This window comes from Poromitra crassiceps (genome assembly GCF_964638095.1).
Source record: "Poromitra crassiceps genome assembly, chromosome: 28".
NCBI classification, from domain to species: Eukaryota; Metazoa; Chordata; class Actinopteri; order Beryciformes; family Melamphaidae; genus Poromitra; species Poromitra crassiceps.
In genome coordinates this window covers 14,075,015-14,100,014 of record NC_139651.1, presented here as the reverse complement: position 1 = coordinate 14,100,014, position 25,000 = coordinate 14,075,015, and the positions used below count along the sequence as shown (strand labels likewise).

Below are 25,000 nucleotides of genomic sequence, written 5' to 3'. Positions count from 1 at the left end.
CCTGCCTGCCTGCCTGTCTGTCTGTCTGTCTGTCTGTCTGTCTGTCTGTCTGTCTGCCTGTCTGCCTGCCTGTCTGTCTGTCTGTCTGTCTGTAAGCTCATCCTCAAACTTATTTTGATACTCACATCTTATCTCACCCAGCTGATAAGAAATGTCAAATCAAAAGGTAAAGGCTGAGCAACGTGGCCTTCAGGGAACCTTTACAGAGGGAGGATGAAGTGAGTTTGGAGTGCAAGTGGTGAGTTCACCAGTCACAACATGTAGTGGTGAGTACACCAGTCACAACATGTAGTGGTGAGTACACCAGTCACAACATGTAGTGGTGAGTACACCAGTCACAACATGTAGTGGTGAGTACACCAGTCACAACATGTAGTGGTGAGTTCACCAGTCACAACATGTAGTGGTGAGTTCACCAGTCACAACATGTAGTGGTGAGTACACCAGTCAACATGTAGTGGTGAGTTCACCAGTCACAACATGTAGTGGTGAGTACACCAGTCACAACATGTAGTGGTGAGTTCACCAGTCACAACATGTAGTGGTGAGTTCACCAGTCACAACATGTAGTGGTGAGTTCACCAGTCACAACATGTAGTGGTGAGTACACCAGTCACAACATGTAGTGGTGAGTTCACCAGTCACAACATGTAGTGGTGAGTTCACCAGTCACAACATGTAGTGGTGAGTACACCAGTCACAACATGTAGTGGTGAGTTCACCAGTCACAACATGTAGTGGTGAGTACACCAGTCACAACATGTAGTGGTGAGTACACCAGTCACAACATGTAGTGGTGAGTTCACCAGTCACAACATGTAGTGGTGAGTACACCAGTCACAACATGTAGTGGTGAGTACACCAGTCACAACATGTAGTGGTGAGTACACCAGTCACAACATGTAGTGGTGAGTACACCAGTCACAACATGTAGTGGTGAGTACACCAGTCACAACATGTAGTGGTGAGTACACCAGTCACAACATGTAGTGGTGAGTACACCAGTCACAACATGTAGTGGTGAGTACACCAGTCACAACATGTAGTGGTGAGTACACCAGGCACAACATGTAGTGGTGAATACACCAGTCACAACATGTAGTGGTGAGTTCACCAGTCACAACATGTAGTGGTGAGTACACCAGTCACAACATGTAGTGGTGAATACACCAGTCACAACATGTAGTGGTGAGTTCACCAGTCACAACATGTAGTGGTGAGTACACCAGTCACAACATGTATTGGTGAGTACACCAGTCACAACATGTAGTGGTGAGTTCACCAGTCACAACATGTAGTGGTGAGTTCACCAGTCACAACATGTAGTGGTGAGTTCACCAGTCACAACATGTAGTGGTGAGTTCACCAGTCACAACATGTAGTGGTGAGTACACCAGTCACAACATGTAGTGGTGAGTTCACCAGTCACAACATGTAGTGGTGAGTACACCAGTCACAACATGTAGTGGTGAGTTCACCAGTCACAACATGTAGTGGTGAGTACACCAGTCACAACATGTAGTGGTGAGTACACCAGTCACAACATGTAGTGGTGAGTTCACCAGTCACAACATGTAGTGGTGAGTACACCAGTCACAACATGTAGTGGTGAGTACACCAGTCACAACATGTAGTGGTGAGTACACCAGTCACAACATGTAGTGGTGAGTACACCAGTCACAACATGTAGTGGTGAATACACCAGTCACAACATGTAGTGGTGAGTACACCAGTCACAACATGTAGTGGTGAGTTCACCAGTCACAACATGTAGTGGTGAGTTCACCAGTCACAGGTGAGTACACCAGTCACAACATGTAGTGGTGAGTACACCAGCCACAACATGTAGTGGTGAGTACACCAGTCACAACATGTAGTGGTGAGTACACCAGTCACAACATGTAGTGGTGAGTTCACCAGTCACAACATGTAGTGGTGAGTACACCAGTCACAACATGTAGTGGTGAATACACCAGTCACAACATGTAGTGGTGAGTACACCAGTCACAACATGTAGTGGTGAGTTCACCAGTCACAACATGTAGTGGTGAGTTCACCAGTCACAGGTGAGTACACCAGTCACAACATGTAGTGGTGAGTACACCAGCCACAACATGTAGTGAGTACACCAGTCACAACATGTAGTGGTGAATACACCAGTCACAACATGTAGTGGTGAGTACACCAGTCACAACATGTAGTGGTGAGTACACCAGTCACAACATGTAGTGGTGAGTACACCAGTCACAACATGTAGTGGTGAATACACCAGTCACTCACAACATGTAGTGGTGAGTACACCAGTCACAACATGTAGTGGTGAGTTCACCAGTCACAACATGTAGTGGTGAGTTCACCAGTCACAACATGTAGTGGTGAGTACACCAGTCACAACATGTAGTGGTGAGTTCACCAGTCACAACATGTAGTGGTGAGTACACCAGTCACAACATGTAGTGGTGAGTACACCAGTCACAACATGTAGTGGTGAGTACACCAGTCACAACATGTAGTGGTGAGTTCACCAGTCACAACATGTAGTGGTGAGTTCACCAGTCACAACATGTAGTGGTGAGTACACCAGTCACAACATGTAGTGGTGAGTTCACCAGTCACAACATGTAGTGGTGAATACACCAGTCACAACATGTAGTGGTGAATACACCAGTCACAACATGTAGTGGTGAGTTCACCAGTCACAACATGTAGTGGTGAGTTCACCAGTCACAACATGTAGTGGTGAATACACCAGTCACAACATGTAGTGGTGAGTTCACCAGTCACAACATGTAGTCGCAACATGTAGTGGTGAGTTCACCAGTCACAACATGTAGTGGTGAGTACACCAGTCACAACATGTAGTGGTGAGTACACCAGTCACAACATGTAGTGGTGAGTTCACCAGTCACAACATGTAGTGGTGAGTTCACCAGTCACAACATGTAGTGGTGAGTACACCAGTCACAACATGGAGTGTCCTGCCATATTCTGCCAGGGCATGGCAGACATACTGTAAGTAGCTCTGTCATGTCTTTAAGGACATGGGCAGACATTTTTTTTACCTTTATTTATACAGGGGGAGTCTCACTGAGAGCAATGCTCTTTTTTCAGGAGCGCCCTGTTCACATTCACACACATTCATACCTGGAAGCTGACCAGTACAACCACAGTCTGATCTGCTGGCCACTGATCAGCTCCACTGGAGCGGTTGGGGTTAAGGGCCTTGCTCAAGGGCACCTCAGTAGTATAATGAGGGAGGGGCAAGTGCTGCCTTTTCACTTTCCCCACCCAAATGTATCCTGCCCGTCCCGGGGATTGAACCGATGACCTTCCGGTCACAAGCTCGCTTCTCTAACCTTTAGGCCACCACTGCCCAACATACGTAGCTCTGTCATGAAGTCATTGGATGAGATATTGGTCAGTTAGGGAAATAGGGTCCAGCTTGAAAATGTGATGCTTTAAGGTGAGATGAGGCAGGTCACATGGCAGGTGTTACAGTCTGCCCCCCCTGAAACTGTTGAATCAAATCCTCACAACACTGGAATAATTTATCTGCTCAAACGATCAGGGAGGAACGTCCTTCATAACAGATGTAGATTACATTTAGCAGCTGATATCCCATTTTATATATATACGGTATATATATATATATATATATATATATATATATATATATATATATATATATATATATATCAGTTGGCTGAGCCTACACATACCTACATACATACCCTACACATACCTGCCTTGAGCGTTAACATGGACACAGACACAGACAGTGACCTACCTTTTGTTTGTGGGCGGCCAGGTAACCGTGCATCTTCTCAGGGCGGAGGTAGGCAGAGGAGCCCTGCAGCGCGAAGCGGACGTCCAGCATTCGCTCTCTCACATCTATCATGCTGAAGATGTTGACGTCGTCGGGGGCGACGGACAGCATCTCAGACAGGAAGTCCACCAGCAGCTCATAGCGGCTCTGCTGCTTCCCCCTCAATTCAATGAACTCCCGTGCCGTGATGTCTGAGACACACACACACACACACACACACACGCACACGCACACGCACGCACACACACACACACACACACACACACACACACACACACACAGGGGTGGGCAGGGTGATAAGGTGTATGAGGGCATAAGGCACGATTCCCCCCTCCCCTCTCCCCTGCTGGTCAGCTTTCACATTACAACATTTCTTCCGCGCTCGGGAATGTGTCTCTACTGACATCATGGATAGCAACCCCCCTACATGTGCAAACAACAAGCTAACCACTGTGTCTCTACTGACATCGTGGATAGCTACCCCCCTACATGTGCAAACAACAAGCTAACCACTGTGTCTCTACTGACATCGTGGATAGCTACCCCCCAACATGTGCAAACAACAAGCTAACCACTGTGTCTCTACTGACATCGTGGATAGCTACCCCCCTACATGTGCAAACAACAAGCTAACCACTGTGTCTCTACTGACATCGGGAATAGCAACCCCCCTACATGTGCAAACAACAAGCTAACCACTGTGTCTCTACTGACATCGTGGATAGCTACCCCCCTATCCTACATGTGCAAACAACAAGCTAACCACTGTGTCTCTACTGACATCTCGAATAGCAACCCCCCTACATGTGCAAACAACAAGCTAACCACATATTCACCTGCATCCATATTGCATCCAATGGCATGAAAGCCACATCATTAGCAGACTGTGTCTTGTTTTCTCTTTGGTAAGACAGCAATGTGTTTTTCTCAAGTAGAGAAAAAAAGTAAGGCTCCGTTCTCTTGAAGAAGAATTATGCCACTGATATGGGCTAAAACGGGGTTTTTGTTTTTTCAAATGTGAACCCCCCACCCCTCCAAATGTATCTGTTCACAATGCAGTCTTAGAAATAGGAAACACAAAGCACCATAATATAATTTAATCATTTTACCATCCATTTAGCAGCTAGAGTTTCATATTTAATCTAATGAGTTGGGGAGTGTAGATTTCGCATTGTTCTGGAAAACACTCCAGTTAAACAACCTCACAGTCATAAACCGGCAATATTTCCATATAAATGTCTGTTTTGCTGTTTGCCTAAAAGTGTAATAGTGATTCAACCCATATCCAGTTCATGGAAGCTTTTACATGTTCTGCTTCTTTGTCTGGTCGGTGATTCATTATACAGATCTGATGAAAACATCTGAGTGTTCCACACACTCCTCACAGCACCAGTGGTGTCCAAAGGTACTACAGAAAGAAGCAGCATTGTGCCTGTGCACGGTTCCAGAAATAAACTCACCATTCACTCAGTTACCACTCTAAAAAGTAAGTTATTACTTTTATTTTCTCTCATCTAGAGTATCAGACTGAAGTTGAAATATCCCAGAACTCTATATCACCTCCATCCTCCCAATTCATCAGTCATCATCAGTCATCAGTTGATGCAGACACAGAGTAAGTGAGTTTAGATGAGAAATGGCAGAAAAGTGGACTTTCTGCGGGTGCTGATACTGGATCCACAAGCTGATTTTCTGGCACAAAGTAATAACAAAGCCATTTGAAATTGACATTGTTTTTGGTTTCCTTATCGTCCGCACACCGGCAATGCCATTGACTCATTTAGGGGTTAGGTTAGGTTTGGGCAGTTATGGCAATCACTTTATTTTGAGTCTTGAATTGTGAGATAGAAGGGAGTTTCTGAGCAATTCTAAAGTTGCGGATTTGAATTCCTCATCATAAGAAATGTATGATTTGACACCAAGATCATGCATAATCAGATTAATCTACACACAACTTTATTGCAGTTACAATTTCCATAGTCTGCCAGTCTGTGGCCGCTAAAAGTTGGCAGTTACTTTTTCCAAATTCATGATGCCCCGATATGCACTTCTTTTTGGAATGCCTTTGTCTATTAGACCTGGTAAACCAGTCGGTCACATGAAATCACATTTTATTTCTTTCTGCGGGACCGTCTGGCCTCAAGCCCTGGGAGGGCTTTAAGCAGAACCTGCAAAGTGGGAGAGCCAATCAGCGACTGCACTCAGTGCCCTGTGATTGACAGCGCAAGTTGGCCAATCAGGAACGCCACTAGCACTGCACTAACAAACAACAATGGCCGCCTCCTTGCCTGATCGTCTCAAGGAGTAATGTCAATGTTCGTCTAGTTTAAACAGCCATAAAGTGCAGTTATTGCAGAAATAGACTCAATAACAACAATTAAACAAGTACAGGAGTATCGCCGCAACCGCAGAGTTTCTTGGCGGAAAATATGTTTTTGCCGTTCTCCCGAGTGGATTTGGGTTTGACTGGATCCAACACTGATTGGCTGAAGGAGTTGTCTGTCAAGGCAAGTACACCTGCCCAACCTCCACCCACTGCAAACACTGGGTGAAGGCGTAAGACCAGACGGTCCCACAGAACAAAATGAAATGTGAGTTCACGTGACCGGCTGCTTTACCAGGATATTTGTCTATAAGTGTACCAAATGATATTGTCGCTGTCCGATGAAACCCACCTATCTCCAAAATGGCAACTTTTCAGGAAATGAAAAAAACAACAACACTGTGCTCTTAGAGGCAATATTAGTGCTGGAGGGATGAAGTATGGAGGGATGAGTATGGAGGGATGAGTATGGAGAGATGAGTATGGAGAGATGAGTATGGAGAGATGAGTATGGAGGGATTATCCTATAATGCGACGGCCGCCGAGAGAGAGAGAGAGACATGCAAACCAATGTGGAAAGTGAGAGAGAGAGAGAGAGAGAGACATGCAAACCAATGTGGAAAGTGAGAGAGAGAGAGAGACATGCAAACCAATGTGGAAAGTGAGAGAGAGAGAGAGACATGCAAACCAATGTGGAAAGTGAGAGAGAGAGAGAGACATGCAAACCAATGTGGAAAGTGAGAGAGAGAGAGAGAGAGAGACATGCAAACCAATGTGGAAAGTGAGAGAGAGAGAGAGAGAGAGAGAGAGACATGCAAACCAATGTGGAAAGTGAGAGAGAGAGAGAGAGAGAGAGACATGCAAACCAATGTGGAAAGTGAGAGAGAGAGAGAGAGACATGCAAACCAATGTGGAAAGTGAGAGAGAGAGAGAGGGGAGAGAATTATCAATACTTTCCTTGCAGGGACAGTTCATAAAGTCCTCATCTCTTCACTTCTCAGTCTAGTGCCTAGTGACCATTTCTCTGTGTGCATTATTATGTACTGTACATATTAACTCATCAGAGCACGTAGTACTGTATCTCCACTGTGAGCATCTTGTCTAAAGTGAATGTTACTTTGTATCTCCAATGTATCTTGTCTAAAGTGAATGTTACTTTGTATCTCCACTGTGAGCATCTTGTCTAAAGTGAATGTTTCATCAGAGCACTTTGTATATCCACTGTATCTTGTCTAAAGTGAATGTTTCATCAGAGCACTTTGTATCTCCACTGTGAGCATCTTGTCTAAAGTGAATGTTTCATCAGAGCACTTTGTATCTCCACTGTGAGCATCTTGTCTAAAGTGAATGTTTCATCAGAGCACTTTGTATCTCCACTGTAAACATCTTGTCTAAAGTGAATGTTTCATCAGAGCACTTTGTATCTCCACTGTAAACATCTTGTCTAATGTGAACGTTTCAAGGACTTTGTGTTTTCACCTTTCCCTCAATACATATGGAGAGAGCAGGAGGCTTAAGTAGCTGTCTTTGTGCATCCACATGTGTTCTTGAAATGGGATTTAGAATGTCAAGGAGGGTGTAAGTAATGCTATAAGTGGAATATTTTCATAATCCCCGAGACTGAGAATCAATGAGAGTGTTTACTCCAAAGCCCCACACAGGAACAAAACCACCACCAACAACAAAACACATCAAACGCTGGAAATGGCTTCTGCTACATAACATCCATCTCACACAATTACTGTAAACCTCAGGATGATCTCAAAGTCACTACTCTCATATCACATTTTATGAGAGCTTGGAATGCATTTTTTAAAGGGGTTTGTCCAAGAAAAAAGAAGACCATTTATTTAGCCATTTATTTAGCCATCCACAAGCAATTGACGTTCCTTCCTCAGACATGATGACTCAGTATGCAGTGTTGCGGGTAAATACAAAAGTAACATATTACATGTAATATATTACTTTTAGCAGTAACTCAGTAATATAACTTATTACTTATAGGATTTCAGTAATATTATACCAGTTACTTTGTCAAGTAACTCAAGTTACAAATTGAGTTAATTTTTTTTTTAAATCAAAGCACGTATTTAAATAAAGATACAATAATTTCCTAATCAAACTGTCTGTTTATATGCAAATAACCACTATACAGTAGATGACAATAACAAAGGAAAACGATAACATTTAGAATTTTGGATTGTTTACACTGACTTCAAGGCAGTTGACATTATTTTTCGGGATGGTTCCGGGGCAGCGATGTCATTCTGCTGCTGCTGTTGTTTTGGTTAAAGTAATGCAAAAGTAGTGTAATAAGTAACGAGTTACTCTACACAGACAGTAATATTGTAAAGTAACGTATTACTTTCAAATGAAAGTAACTAGTAATATGTAGTATATTACATTTTGAAATTAACTTGCCCAACACGGTCAGTATGCGGACCTTCCTGCTGTTTTCTTGTATACTGTTTTTTGGTTCCTGCACCTGCTTTACTTTGTTGGATGTGCGCGACTGCTTCAACGACTTTATGAGTTTATCCGCCACTGAACCACAGCTTCAAAGCATATGAGTGATTTGGACAACAGATCTGCGGTGGCGGTTGAGATCGGCGCTGATCCAATTCTCAAGTTGGCGTCCCTCAGTTAAAGGTAGGGGGTCCTATTAAATCAATAAGCGCCGCAGCTAGCGGCTCTTCGATGACAGTTGGAAAAACATACCCGATGAATGGAGCACCCCCTGCTGGGATAAGTTGTTGATAAACTGAGTTGATATTCTGAATTAAATGGGCCAAAAATACAGTTTGCAATGGCATAAAAAAGAGAGAGTGGGATTCATTAAGCTAATCTTTCATGTTGATTTGCAATCTTCACGCGTGCATGTCTTACCCATGTCTTCTTTCCACGTGGATTCACTTCTCTAAAACAAATATTGAAATGCGGGTGCCAGCTGTTCCCCCGCCACGCCGCCTCTGTGGGTTTAGTGCACATTCATTTACCTCAGAGGCCGTTTGGAGAAGGAGGAGCGAATCCTTTTATCTGCTTATATGAGGCATGACTTCTCCATTCCATCCTCCGCTCCTCCTCCGCTCCTCCTCCCCTCCTCCTCCCCACCCCTCTTCTCTTTGGCCCGCTCCCTCCAGCCCCCCCCCCCCACGCTTCTATTTCAATATCTCTGAAATCATAAAAATCCTTCAGCCATGTCCCATTTCTCTAAGGCGAATTTAATTCGGCGCAGACAGGCGCCGCGCTGTACATCAGGTGATGATGGATGCTGCCCCGACATGTGAGGAGGAGAATGTGCCGGCTCAGCAGAAAACTCTCCACTAATTATTTTTTCGCCAACGATAAGTAATAGAAACACGGTTTCCTGTGTACGCTGACGACAACCCCAGATCCCCCACGAGTCAAGAGGGGAGGGATTAATGATGGCGTAATCTCATGCTAAGGAAATGTCTTTAACGGAGAGTGTGGCAGTCCAGCCTGCACACACCGCCTACGAGTTCAGTCAAGTCAAGTCAAGTCAAGTTTGTTGATTGATATAGCCCTAACTCACAAGCCTGTCTTTGAGTGAAAATATAGCCCTAACTCACAAGCCTGTCTTTGAGTGAAAATATAGCCCTAACTCACAAGCCTGTCTCGAGTGAAAATATAGCCCTAACTCACAAGCCTGTCTCGAGTGAAAATATAGCCCTAACTCACAAGCCTGTCTCGAGTGAAAATATAGCCCTAACTCACAAGCCTGTCTCGAGTGAAAAGTCATCGGCAGTCCACGCTCGCCATTGCCTATTGCCGTAATATCATGGGTGTCACAGTCGGCCAACTCAACCACTGATTTCACTCACTCACTCACTGAAGTCGTTGTTTACTATATATAGCTTTATAATACATTAAATCATTGATATGTGAGATTTAATCATCAATGAAGAAAAAAAAAAGAAAAAAAAATCTTTTTTGACAATCATCCCGTGAGCCCCCCAAAATAATCTCGCGAGCGGCTGGGGGGTCCCGACCCCCAGGTTGAGAACCCCTGTGTAGAGCAGTGGTTCTCAACCTGGGGTTCAGCGACCACCAGGGGTCCTGGAAGGGGTTCCAGAGGGTCCCCAGCAAATGTATGAATTGTTAACCTTCAGCATTATTTAATTTACAAGACATTAACACAATTAGAGAATGACTCTTTTGATTATAGTTTCAATATTATCTCTCCTACAATACAGTCATGTAGCCTAATTCTGGACAAAATCATAAAAACATGCTCAGATGTGGTTCTTCTGAGAGTCAAAATCTCATCAGCTGGGGGGCTCTCTCATGTGGACTACATTCGGGGTCCTCCTTGCTATGAAAAAGGTTCAGTCTCACCTGCCAGGCGGAGGGATCCGCAGTTTAGGATGGCCTCGTCACGCAGTTCCCTCACGTGCACAGTGACGGTGGAGACGGCGTCCGGCCACACCGCGTCAGAGACACGAACCTGGAAGTGGTAGGTGCCGGGCGGGGCCTTCTCCTTGATGATCAGGAAACCTGTTCGCTTGTTCAGCATGAAGTAACTAAGGGTGGAAAATTCACACACAGAAACCAGTCAAAGAAAATCCTTCCAGTTGAATTCCTTGGTTAATGTAAAGTCTTTGCTCTTTGTCTGGTCTCAAAGTTTGTCTGTTACACTGGCTTCTCTAGACAAAGCATAAACCTCTGCAAACGTTGACACATTTCTATGAACAATTACATATTTATATGAAAAATGTGTTTTGATCATTACCGCCTTAAAAGGTCATTTTGGGCACTGATTCAGGTTCCTCTTGAAGACATACAAGAGAAACAAAGGATGGAATGCTATAGTTTAGATACATTTTGATACATCTCAAATTGAGAAGAAAGGACACAGCAGTGTTTTCCCTACCATTCTACAGGCCTGGTGGGCCCGCCAGGCCAACGGCGCCCCCGCCAGGCCAGATTTTTTATTTTTGGGGGGATTTTTTCCCCCCTGCTCTCCCCAAAATTTCAATAAACCTTTACGGCATTTTTTTTATTATTATTATTATCCCCCCCCCCCTCCCATTTTTTTACCCCAATGTTATCCCCCATTAGTGCTAATTTACTTTTATTTATCCTGGTTGCTACTCCACCCTCTGCCGATCTGGGGAGAGCCGAAACTGGCTCCATGCTTCCTCCGAGACATGGGCAGTTAGCCAGCCGCTTCTTTTCACCTGACAGGGGAAGCTTCACCGGTAGGACATAGCACGTGGGAGGTTCACGCTATTCCAACCGGTTCCCCTCCCTCCGAACAGGCGCCCTTAACGACCAGAGGAGGAACCACATTAGCAACCAGGATATTGCATGTTTTGGTGAAGGGGGTTCCTACAGTATATGAAGGAAACCCCCGGGAGGCACGGGGAGAACATGCAAACTCCACACAGAAAGGCCCTTTAGACGACCCCACCCGGGCGGTGGGCACTGGAGGACATGCAGACGGGCACGCATTCCTTCAGCGTTCACAGCGTCCCAGGTGAGAATCGAACCCAGGACCTTCGAGCTGTGAGGCGACAGCGCTTACCACTGCACCACCGTACCCCCGTACGGCATATTATTACAATACAACAATACTGTTGTCGACAGTGTTGACAGTAATAGAAGATGCCAAATCATTCAAAACAATAAGCATTTTGCTTTTAGGAGCATCGTGCCAGCGTGCGGCGCTGTTCCAAAACGTGTCAACGTGTGTCGTTGCCTGGGAAACGCACATCCCATAATACAACAGGGGGGGGGGGGGGGGTCAAACTGAGTAATAGGCACAAAGACACAGGAGGAAGCAATTTCACATGGTGGTCGTCTCCATGCTGCCTTTGTAAATGAGCTCATTCAAGTTTAATTGGAGAGGAAATCAAAGGCAGAACGTTGGCATATCAAATAATAAAGCACTTGTACAGACAAGGGCTCATTTTGCAGCATGCGTGTTGCTGTATGTCATCTCTGATTGGCTCCAGCATTCATGCTTCAATTGATCAAAAGACCAATTACCTACAGTAGAGTAGCCACCATTCTTTCCCCAGTGGGAACTGAAGGAACCATCGACCTTGTTGAAGGCTGCTTTTCAAGTGTTTGTCCACTGCTCACGCACGAGTGGGGTAGATCCGCCGATATATCTCAATGGGCTGACTCACCAAAGGAAGGTGCTGCGGCTCTAAACTACAGGTTTGGGGATTCTAGAGCAGAACACAAGACGTCTATTCTGTGCGTTTACTACCCATAATACCCATAATCGTCTCCAGAATCTCTGCCCTAGAAATTGAGTGCACGTAGCGTGCGAGATCGCTAGTATAGAATAAACCCACAATGATCCACGGCAGGTTGAGTTTTGCATTAAGCTGCAGTAGTGCAGCGATGAAGACTAGACTCAACTTAAATCAAATCAAATGGGAGTGCTGCCAACTCAGGTTTAGCAACAGGTGAGAGGCAGCATGGAATATGAACTCCTTAAATCAAATCCAGTCCTCTGTGAGGTCGGAACTAGACTGAGACAGATGAGAGAGAGATGAGAGAAAGTCTGTCGTTTTGACTTTGCTTCAGTTTGGAACACGTTCAAAGATTTAGGTGCCGTGAGTGTCAGTTTACGTGATATGTGATTTTTCTTGGACTTCTGTGCATAATGTGTGTGTGTGTGTGTGTGTGCGTGTGTGTGTGTGTGTGCGTGCGCGTGTGTGTGTGTGCGCGCATGTGTGCGTGTGTGTGCGTGTGTATGTGAGTGTGCACGTGCATGCGTGTGCATGTGAGAGTGAGATAGTGAGTGTTTAAACTGACAAGGATCTGTTCAACGCGTGTGTCTTCAGAGCGAGACCTCAAAGAGAGCAGATACAAACACAGAGCAAAGCCTCAGGTATATATGACACACCAACAGCCACACACACACCAGCAAGGAGGGGAGGACAAGAGGAGGAAGAAGAAGAAATGGAGCCGGGGGAAGCTAGGCAATGAAGGACGGAAGCAAGTGATGAAGGAAGGAAGGGAGGATAAAAAGGAGGGTAAAAAGGAAGGCGGACAAGAGGGTGGACAAGAAGCAATTAAGGACGGGATAAATAGGCTGATATCAGACTGGATTGTCAACTCGTTACACTCGTCTCCTTCTTCAGTTTAACAGCGCTTCCACTCTAACTGATTTCCGTGGGGGAAATCCCCCAGGGAGATTTGATTTTCCCCTAACCAATCACCAGAGACAAACAAACACATCCGCCCGGATAGAATCCAGTGGGGAGGATGCAAAGAGCCCTTTTGAATAAATGCCTTCAAAGCAGAAGTGTTGTTCGCATTTCAAACGTAATTGGTACTTTTAATTGATTTAGCAGCGTCTGTTAGGGCTGTCGCAGTTATCGCATAAACCACGTCAGGCGCTGATTACCGCCTCGCCGCACGCAAACGATCAGAGACGCCCGCTAATTAATTACAATTGCAGCCACGCTAATACAAGGGCCAAGCAATACGTACAATAGCCCGTTAGCGGCTAACAAAGAAGCGTAAATGTCTCTCCAGTGTCGAGCTGAAAGAGTTTGATGGCATAGACACAAACAGACATCACTCTGGAAAGCAAGTGATTGATTGATTGATTGATTGATTGATTGATTGATTGACCCAACGTAGTAGAGACTGAGGTCTATCAAGACCAGAACCACCCGCCACAAGACCAGCTTCTTCCCAACCGCCATCAGCCTCACCAACAAGGCCCGGAAACCCCTTCCACCAAGGACCTCACCAACAACCCCCCCCCCCCCCCCCACACACACAAACTCACTACCTCCTCATAAACTCAGCTGAAGTCCACGCCCCCCATAAAACTGTAACTCTTATCTAATTTAATGCCTGTTTAACTGGGACTGTAAATTCATGTAAATTCCCTGCACATTTAATGCCTATTTAACTTAGCCTGTAAATTTCATGTACATTCATAATGTAAACTCTTATTTAACTCCACTTAATCCACTGCCTATTTAATGTCTATTTAACTCTAACTAACTGTAAATCTCATGTAAATTCAACGTAAATTCATATTTATTATCCACAGAACACTTCACCACTCATGTACATATTGTATATATTTACTCGATTTGATTGCACTTGCAACTTTGTGATTGTCTTTAGTTATCTTCCTACTTCTTATCTCTGTATATTGATGTGACCGCTACGCTGCATACAGACACTAAGACAAATTCCTCGTATGTAACTTGCATACTGTGGCAATAAAAGTGATTCTGATTCTGATCAAGCCAAACGTAAAGATAAAGCCAGAACTCCCTCGGAGGAGCTGATGAAACTGGCTGCTGTGTTGTTGGCACCGTAACGTGGCGAATTTCATTCTGTGATGAAAGTTTGACAACTATCAACAAGTGAACACTGAGGGGGTTTTTTCTCCAAAACTTATGAAACTGGACAGACTCCGAGACAAGGCAGCCACTATCCATCCGAGCAGAGGACGAGATTCATTTACACATTCATCATAGGAGAAACTACAGGCCACAGGAGGTCCTCTGCATCATGTGTGAACATGTTCTACATGGACATGCTAATAGTGTGAATGGAGGAAAACCACTAGAACCACTGGACTCATCAAACAGAGGGAAGAAATAAAATAAAGAAATAATCAGTCTCTAATATAAGCCTGCCTTCAATAAAGGCCCTCTGCACTGAGCTAAATAAAGGCCAATAATAGAGGGCCAATATTAGAGGGAATAGGGTAGTCATCTTGCCAGAGTGAAGGGTTGATAAAGGGACATTAGTTACCTTGGCAGATGTCCCTCAAAGACATACGTCTTATTGTCCCAGTCATCGGGGTCAGGAGAGTAGACTTTTCCCAGCACCGTGGTCGGCATACGGCCTGAGGAAGGACAACATCACAGTCTCAGTTCACAGTGAGTTGAGTGTGTCTTCGTACAGTATATATATATATATATATATATATATATATATCTGTTGTGTACATATGTTTTTATGTTCTGTCCTCATGGGTGTCTCATAATGAGGACATTTCTACAATTTAAAAAAAAATCAAGTTCAAATTGATTTACTGTCATTCACAAGTGGAGTTGTGGTACCAGAGTACAGTGCAATATTTCTCAATACCAAAGTGAAAGAGATCTTTTCTGTGTCCTCCTGTTGCCTACATGTACTCCATAATGTTATGGAGGACTCAGTGGAGAAGCTCTTAGTGTGGAAAATGAAAGGCCTACATACATCTCAGGCTAAGTTCACCCATGTGATTGCAGCACAACCGGAGATGGCGAGGGAGGGACATTGCAGGCAGATGATGGCATGCTGAGAGGGAAAATGCATAATGGAAAATTGCTGTTTGAATGCACGATTACAATCATACAGAAAGGTTGTTATTGCTGTCACTCCCTGTCTCCTCCCCTTCCCCCGCACTCTGAACCACCTGGGGATTACGCCTGTGACAGTACCCATGAAAACCTAAGGGCAGATTTTGACATTTGAAATTTTAGCCCGTTGCTTGTCTTTGCCAGGTGCTTCTGACCGTAAAAAAGTTACAATCGTCTTTCAGCTACACTGGAAAAACACACTTGAAGTTGTTCGCAATCGTGTCTTTCTGTGACAAAAACAGATAATGCTGTCGTTTTTTTTTTTTTTTTTTTTCTCAGTTAACTTAAGTGCCGATGCAGAAATACACAATCCACTTATTGTGACAAACAGCTGAAAAATAACTGACAATTATTCAAAATGTCAAATATATATATATATATATATATACATATATATACATACACATATATATATACACATACATACATTTACACATACATTTACACATATACTGTATATACGTATATGTATATCTGTCCTGTCCTGCCTGGTGTAACGCAAAAATCCTACATTTGGCTGTAGCCTCAGCTGAGTCAGACCCTATATGGTTTATTTTGATACCAAACATGCAACAGTTGTGGTTGTGAATAATTGCTTGTGTGTCAAGTAGAGGAATGGTTTGCCTCTGTGACCCTGAGATGAGCTGCATGGCTCTCATTCCAACTCAACGTGGATGATAAGGCTGATGATGATGATGTTGACCATGACAAGTGGGTGGAGGCGAAGGTAACAAAAACAATGGAGATTGTGTAGATTGTTTGTGTGTGTGTGTGTGTGTGTGTGTGTGTGTGTGTGTGCGCGCGGTTACATTCTTCTGTGTTTGTGCAGTTTGGTTAGGACTTAATTAACTGGCGGTATGAGGCTTGTTGCATCAGAGTACAGCCTTTTGTAAATGCACAGATAGAAAAGGATGTTGCAGAGCTGAGTTTGAAATCTGCCTCTGAGAAAGAGATGGGAACATAAGATCGATATCTTGCAACACCAGATTGCACTCATACAGTTTAGTCCCAAGCTGCATCTGCATCGAGTTTTGTGTGTGTGTGAAGATCATCGTGATCTTCTCACCTCGGTGGCTGTTGATGAAAATCTTCTTCTCCCCCGCCACGTGGGCGTGGTCGTTCTGGTCCCCGATGGTTATGGTCAGCGTGGTGGTCACCGTTTTGGCCGGACGGCCGCTGTCGCTCATGACAACAGGGATGAGGAACTCTTTTTGCCGCTCACGGTCGAACATCCTCAGGGCCGTCAGCGTGGCCGTGCCGTTGAGGTGGTCCTGGAGGTAGAAGTCGTTGCCATGGCGATACTCGGAGGGGATGCTGAAGTGGAAGGGCGGACCGTTCTCTGCGGAGTCCCGGTCCACGGCCCGGAGGAGAGTAGACGTTTGGTTCAACCGCACCACCTGAACAGGGAGGGAAGTTGGCTTGGGTGTCTTGCTTGTTCAATATCTGATTCATTCCTCCATCTCTCCATTCAATTAATTCATTCAGCCATTCATTCATTCATCGTTTGATGTATGTGCACAAAAATGTGCCTCATTCCCCCTGTCAGTACTGGATCGGTACCAACTAGATCCCTTCTGCATATGCGCGAGTGTGTCCACCATCTTGGACAGCAGGTACGGCAACATTACTTGGACAAACTTGATACCGCATGTCATCAAATTGCTTTTTTATTTCTGTATTGATCACCACATACGGTAACAAACTCCTGAACTAAACTCTTTAGCTCTTGCTAACCATTAGCTGTGCAATCAATATCCGTTAGCTCTGCAGGCTAACAGCTGCAGCTAGCTAGGCCAGAGCAGCAGCAGGTAGTAATTATTAAAAAATAAAATGGCAATTTAATCAAATTACCATGCAGCTAGTGACAGGCTTTGACTCTGGAAGTGAAAAGAGAAGAGCTGCTGCTCCTAGTTAGCTGTAGCTTTTAGCCTGCAGTGGTGGGGATCAATATATAAATACAGAAGTTTTTTTGCAGAACCAGTAGCTGATAACGGGCCTGGTACCGACATGCCCCATAGGAAAAATAAGGTCCCTTCCTTCCATCCTGCCCTTTAGTCAACATGTTACTGACAGCCTACCTGTGGTGCTGCCACATTCTCAAAGACGACGGGAGTGTATGTTGCCTCAAACTCTGGTCCATTATCGTTCACATCCAACAGAGCCAGCTGGACCGTGGCACTGCCTGTCAGCGGTGGCACCCCGTGGTCCGTCGCCATGACAACCAAGTGATGCTGCGCTATCCTCTCCCGGTCCAGAGGTCGGGCCACGGTGAGCACGCCTGCCTGGTCGATGGCGAAGAGGCCCTCGGGATCCGAGTCCTCCGACAGGCTGTAGGTGAGGTCGCGGTTTGGCCCTGAATCTGAGTCGCTGGCCACCAGGCGCGCCACGCTCGTTCCCACGTCCACGTCCTCGGGCAGCGGGGCGAGGGACAGGAAGTGGGGGATGAAGACGGGAGCGTGGTCATTGTAGTCTTCCACCTCCACCACGCAGTGCAGGAGGCTAGAGAAGTCTAGGTCTTCAACCTGCAACGACCACCACATTCAATTCGACTGTTTGAAGACATGTCTTAAAGATGCGCAAAGCAAAATTTGTATACAAATAACACCCACCTGGTGTCACATGGTCATTGGGAGGTAGGTAAGTCTCCACCTACAGCAAATAACAACTCTAAACTTAAAGGAACAGGCCAACATTGTGAGAGTTTCGCCTATTTGCCATATTCCCAATAGCAAGACGAGAAGATAAGATGCCCTTCTCTTCTCTGTGCGTGCAGTAGAAAGTAGGGACACGCCCCTCCTGCTAGTTAGCTTAGCACAGTGACTGGTAGTCTGCCCCTCCTGCTAGTTAGCTTAGCACAGTGACTGGTAGTCTGCGCCTCCTGCTAGTTAGCTTAGCACAGTGACTGGTAGTCTGCAGAACGGTCTAGCCTACCCCTGTTAAGTCACCAAATAAACATTCCAACAGCGTGACTCGTGTATTCACCACGTTATGAAATCATCTAAAAATGACGAGACATTGTAATTTTCAAAGCAAATAACATAGCCCGAACTTCTGGTTTTGTCAGTAAAGTAGTTACGGCTATGTATTTTCTTTCGAAAATTACAATGTTTGGTAATTTTACACTATTTCATAGCGTGGTGAATGCACAAGTCAAAACATGTACATACTGTAAGAGCATTTTGGCGCTGTTGGAAAGTGTATTTGGTGACTTAATGTGGTAGGCTAGTCCATTCCACAGCCTACTCGTCACTGTGCTAAGCTAACTAGCAGGAAGGGCACGTCGCTACATTCTACTGCACGCACAGAGAAGAGAAGGGTATCTATCTTCTTGTCTTACTGGTGTGTTCATTTAAGAGTGAAAGACAAATTGTGAGGACGTGTTTTCATCTGAATGTGACCAACATTTTGATGGTCAACTAAAAACCATGTGCCACCACACCATTCATCTTCTGACTTCTCACCAACTTTATTGAGGGTCTATTGTGGAGGTGACGCCCCTCCCTCCCCGTACCTTCAGGGTGAGGTTGAACCTCTGCTCGCTGGGACGCTCGTAGTCCAGGCGTTTCTTCAGCCTCAGGGTGCCGCGCTGCTCCTGTCGGTGACTCACCATGTAGAACTTCTGCTCCTGGTCGCCGGCCACCACGCTGAAGGTGAGCTGGGCATTTTCTCCAGTGTCCCTGTCCTCAGCAGAGAGGTCCAGGACCTGCAGAGAGCAAGCAACACAGCCATGCCAATAAAAGCTTGCTTCGTTTTTTTTAGTTCATCTTTTGCGATTTAAGTGTGCACGATTATATCTCTACCATCCTCAAATGCCATGTTTATGATGATATTTGCATGAAGATCAGCATTTACAAAGCTTCTACCAACTCACTTCTGCATTGAGCTCTGCGTTCTCGGAGATCCTGGCTAGGCAGGAGTGGTCAGTGAATCTCGGAGCGTGGTCGTTCACGTCCTTGACACGAATGGTAGCGGTCCCGGTTCCCGTCATTCCTCCCCCGTCTCTGGCCTCCACGACCAGCAGGTAGGACTCGGCCTGTTCGCGGTCCAGTCCGCTCATGGCCACCGTGATGGTCCCTGTGGTGGGGTTGATGGAGAAGATGTCCGAGAAGGCCGGAACTCCTCCACCCAGCTCGACGTTGCTGGAGTCCAAGCTCCCCACGATCCTGTAGGTGATGTTCATTTTGTAAACAAAAACTATGACGAAATATGCCCGTCGAGTCGACTACCTTTTTTTCCATGACTAAGTAAGACGAGACTAAAACGCTCTGACTTTTAGTTAAGTTGACTAAAATTTCACTAGATAAAAACAGCATGAGGTTGACTAAAACTATGACAAAAACTAACAAGGACATTTTGACGCAGGACTAAGACTAGATTAGAAAAGTAGAGGACAAAATGAACAGTACCTGTAGGAGAGCACGGCGTTTTGCCCGACGGCCGAGTCGTCCAGGTCGGTGGCCGTCATCTCCATGACGGACGTCCCCACCGGCGAGTTCTCGGGCACGCGGCCGTGGCAGCTGGGCGCGCAGGTGAAGACGGGCGCGTTGTCGTTGATGTCCCACACGTTGATGATGACGTCGGTGAAGCCCGTCAGGCCCTCGCCGCCCTCGTCCGTGGCCAGCACCACGAAGCGCCACACCGCGCGCTCCTCGCGGTCCAGCGTGCGCTGGGCGTAGATCTTGCCCGTCACCTCGTCGATGACGAACTCGCTCTCGGCGCCCTGGCCGTGCAGGGAGTAGCGCAGGGCCTCCTGGTCGGCATCCTTATCTGGGTCAGACGCTGTTACCTACAACATCAAAGGACCCAAGCAGGCAGAGAGAGGAGGAGGAGGAGAAAGAGAGAGCTGAGAGGGTAATCGCGAGGGATTTTATTTTTATTTTTTAATGGAGATTTCTACACTATTTAATTATTGAAACGCTGCTGACTTGGAGTGATGTCTTGACTGGAAGCACTTCACACCTGCTCGGTGCAGTTATGAACTCTCCAGCAGCAGCTAAACCTGGCAGATCCCTCACCCGCCCCTCCTCAACACATCAGCAGCAATTACACCCCGGGCAGGCCAAGGATGTTTCAATTTAGCAGAGTAATTGCAGAGCCATGTGGAGCCAAAATGAAGCGGTGTTCCGTTGCAGGAGTGAGGAATCTGCTCTCACATACAGCAGCACATTTCCTTATTATGAGGAAGCTTCTTTTTTTTAAAGCTGTCAAAAGTCAGTAAGAAAACAGGGTGTGATGTTATCTCAGGTAATAGAGAGGGTAGAGACAGACATGGACAGGGATGGGGAAAGAAAACGCGTCTATTTTCTTCTACTGACATCTGCTCAAAGCAAATACTTTCAACACAACTACTGCATACTGTAGGTGAAATGTAATATCACCGGTTTACCATAATAATGACGTTAACAGCTTTTTTTAAAAGTGTTTTAAAGGACACTGACTCCTATTGCCGGGGACAATAGCCGGCCATTGTCTACAAAGCATTTACAAGATAGAATCTAAAGAACATTTTAAAACTAACATCCAACTTGTGCAAAGGAGCAAAAACTGAAATAATGTGATCTCATTCTGAGTTAATTAAGATATCTCACGACTCAGTTAGCTGCTGCATTTTCCACAAGCTGGGAGAAGTTTTAATTGAGGCAAAGAGCTTCAGTAAGACGGTCGTACAGGGAGTTGTACTGGTGCAGGGAGTCAGAGGTCTACAACTAGAGAAGATACATGCACGGATGACTTTCTCCTCACTTTACCAGAGCCCAAAGAAAAGTTGCTCATTTGAATTGGAAGTGTTTTTCACCTTAAGACTCGCTCGTTTAAAACTAAAGATTGGCATGAAAAAAATACCACACAATTTCTAGCAATTTGCAAACTAAGGGTTTTTTTTGTCACAAAGGTGCAATGAAACCATTGAATATATCATTAAAATGTATACTTTGAGGTCTTCGGTTGGGCATGTTTTTTTTTTTACCTTTATTTATACAGGGGGAGTGTCACTGAGAGCAATGCTCTCTTTTTCAGGAGTGCTCTGTTCACATTCACACACATTCACACCTGGAAGCTGACCAGTACAACCACAGTCTGATCTGATGGTCACTGAGCAGCTCCACTGGAGCAGTTGCGGGTTAAGGACCTTGCTCAAGGGCACCTCAGTGGTGGTAATGAGGGAGGGGCAAGCGCTGCCTTTTCACTCCCCCCCCCCCCCCCCCAGATTTATCCTGCCGGTCCCGGGGATTGAACCGACGACCTTCCGGTCACAAGCTTGCTTCTCTAACCGTTGGGCCACCACTGTAACCGCACGTGCTACACAAGCAACAGTACTGACACATGATTGGTCGATCTATACCTGTAACACAAACACCGGTGAGCCGTCCAGCTCCTCTGTCACGCTGCCGTAGTACTCGTTGACGGTGAACACCGGAGCCTCGTCGTTCTTGTTCACCACGTTTACCGTCACCGTCGCGTAATCCTCCCACTTCCCGTCCGACGCCAGAACGTGCAGCTTGTACCTGAGCAAGAGAGTTGGCTTCATCAGGGGGTGTGGCTTAATACATCCTATCATAAGACTGTGAAGTGTCTGTGTGTGTGTGTGTGTGTGTGTGTGTGTGTGTGTGTGTGTGTGTGTGTGTGTGTGTGTGTGTGTGTGTGTGTGTGTGTGTGTGTGTGAGAGAGAGAGAGAGAGAGAGAGAGTGAGTGTGTAAGTCAGTGAGCAGAATTGTGTTCAGTCACAGCTATGCCATTTTATGTGCGATCGTGCTGAATCAGGGAAAAGCACCCCTGCGGGTGACCTAACAGATTTGTAATGAGTCACTGAAAGTGGGCTATGAAAACCCTCTGGGGGAGAGAGAGGAGAGACTGCATGCCAACTCTGTGAGTGAGGCCTGACTACATGGCCAGTCACACAGGGACGGCTATTTCACTAGTACACATCCAGTTCATATTGCCGTGGTGACGGTGACATTGAGGCAGTATTACATTTAAACATCTGAACTGGCCTCTGAAGCTATTGCATATATCAGAATAAACAAGTACATTCATAAATAAAGTTAAATGACAGTATGCCTTGAACAATGTATTTTACGGTTCAGAGAAGTGATAATTACCTTGCTAGTCAATCAAAGTCAACCAAATATGAGACAGAGAACATGTGGATGTGTCAGTGTGGTCCCACCTTTTGTTCTGTTCATAGTCCAGAGGCTGGGAGATGAAGATGGTGCCCACCTCTGGTTCCACATACCTTTTGTTCTGTTCATAGTCCAGAGGCTGGGAGATGAAGATGGTGCCCACCTCTGGTTCCACATACCTTTTGTTCTGTTCATAGTCCAGAGGCTGGGAGATGAAGATGGTTCCCACCTCTGGTTCCACGTCAAACACACCTCCTGTGTTGCCAGATGTGATCTGGTAGCGCAGCTTGGCGTTCGCTCCTGCAGGCCAGCAGAACATGGAGGTTTCAACCAACACATGAAATCAACCAAACCATTTATCACCCAACACACACACACACACACACACACACACACACACACACACACACACACACGCGCGCACGCGCACGCACACGCACACGCACACGCACACACACACACACACACACACACAGTCTGACACAGACATCGAGATGTCCTTTCTCTGGGGTGACGATCTTCTGCATCTTTTTGGGTAGGGGGGAGGGGGGTCCTTGATGATGTTATAAGGGGGAACCCCAGGGGGAACCCCCCGGGAGAACATGCAAACTCCATAGAGAAAGGCCCTTTTCACAAGATAGCCCACCTGGGTATGAGGCACCGGACGCATGGGGGGACATAATCCCACTGCGAAAGAGCATTCCAGGCGGGAATCGAACCCGGGTCCTTCTTGCTGTGAGGTGTCAGTACTAACCACTGCGCCACCGTGCCCCGGGTTGACTGATAAATGGAGGTTGGTACAAAATGGACCTTGGCTAACTGACAAAGTAAAGTAAGAAAGCTATGTTGGAGCCAGGGTGACCCCCATAGGGCAGGAGTGTATTTGCTGTATCTGTGGTGTGAAGCAGCTTAGGGTGAAAAAGTTCTCCCCCCTGGACAGGAACCCCCCCCCCCCTCCCTCCTACTCCACTGCAGACTGTATCCACCAATCCACTGATTGATCTCAGTTAATGGAGATAGATAGCACCATGCTGGAGGAGGAGTCAGATATCAAGTCTCTGGTATGAGCTGATTGGTGTGAACCTCCCAGCATCGGGTGCAGACTAACAAACAGACCAGTGCCCTGAAGCTGAATACTCTACCTGTGCCATAAGAACAACATGCTGATGACACGCAATCTACATGTATAAAGAGTGATGGATGGGGACAAACTCCAAAACAGGCAGCACATTTTGTATAGTTGTGCATATATGGAAGATTCAAACATTTTTTTACGTTTGGCGATGACTCCAAGGGGAATTTGTTATTGCTTTTAGTAGCTCATATTTCGGGTGTTTCCATTGTAAATGTTGTGTCAACTCTTATTTTTGAGAAGTAACTGGGACGGAGCAGCATAACAGACCAGACGCCATCTTGGAAGCAAATAACATGAACCTTACAGCTGAGATGTTCCGCTCACATCATGAAGGTCCGTTTAAGAGTTGACACATTGGCCCGGCGCACCTTGAAAGTCAGGCTTAAAAAACAGAAGTATTTGCCTCTAACTGGCTCTACCTCTAGCTAAACATGCCTGTACATTTTCTGAACAAGCCCCCTACACACATTATATATAGACTTGGGATATCCAAGTATTTGTTTATGAGCTGACACATGTAAACACCATATCTTCACAATAACCTGGAGAAGCTCTTATCTGGGCTATGAGGAACCTGGATGAGGCACCTGGGATATTCCAATATGACTCTGGATACCGACACATAGAAACATCTACAGTCATCACATTTCCGGTTGGCTACTGTACGCGCTTCTGCACACGCTCCATTTTGCATAGCATCATGGGTAACCTTATTGGCTCAGGAAATGCACCCTCTCATGTGCCGTGCAGTGATCAGATTAAACTGAATGATGTGTTTTCTGTCATGAAAGACGTTCATATTCCTGGTTGCTTGGCAGGTGTTGGAATAGCAATTTATTTGTTGTCATTTTATGTGAAAAGCTGGGATTCGGCTAGTCTCGCTGGCCAGCCTCCTCTCCTTTCCGTCCGAGGAGTCTGGCGCCGCAGGTCTCCATGGTGGGATTGCGATGGGCGGCGCTTAGCGGCAGTGCCCTTGGAAAATAGTTTCCAACAATCCAACTTGCCGTTTTCAGCGTGTAGCAACGAGCTAGCGTGTAGGTTTCTGCCGTTAGCTTGCTAGCTAGTTAGCGTTGTTGTTTTCACTGAGGCGGCAGGGCACCGTTTACAGCGACACACAGGAAGGAGGGAGCGGAAGCCGCTCTGATTGACATGGTCGGAGCCAATGACAGAGTTTGTAATAAGCCGGGAGCGGACATCCGGCTGCCACCGAAACAGTCGCTCCAATGGGAGAGCAGAGTAGAGCAG

At 45.9% G+C, this 25,000-nt stretch overlaps 2 protein-coding genes across 2 annotated transcripts in view; one reads left to right on the top strand and one right to left on the bottom strand.

The window, feature by feature from the left end:
- The window catches only part of LOC310799721 (E3 ubiquitin-protein ligase TRIM47-like), a 495,544-nt gene that overhangs the window by 389,002 nt on the left and 81,542 nt on the right, over positions 1-25,000 (top strand). The window lies entirely within an intron of this gene.
- The window catches only part of LOC310799569 (putative neural-cadherin 2), a gene marked incomplete at both ends in the record, with an annotated part of 132,344 nt that overhangs the window by 89,710 nt on the left and 17,634 nt on the right, over positions 1-25,000 (bottom strand). Inside the window, 10 exons of the mRNA XM_083662159.1 lie at positions 3,788-4,017; positions 10,506-10,690; positions 14,910-15,003; positions 16,569-16,899; positions 17,581-18,024; positions 19,014-19,205; positions 19,374-19,665; positions 19,909-20,288; positions 21,843-22,005; positions 22,800-22,920. Coding sequence (XP_083518285.1) covers positions 3,788-4,017; positions 10,506-10,690; positions 14,910-15,003; positions 16,569-16,899; positions 17,581-18,024; positions 19,014-19,205; positions 19,374-19,665; positions 19,909-20,288; positions 21,843-22,005; positions 22,800-22,920 — 2,432 coding nt within the window. The remainder of the gene's footprint in view (positions 1-3,787; positions 4,018-10,505; positions 10,691-14,909; positions 15,004-16,568; positions 16,900-17,580; positions 18,025-19,013; positions 19,206-19,373; positions 19,666-19,908; positions 20,289-21,842; positions 22,006-22,799; positions 22,921-25,000) is intronic.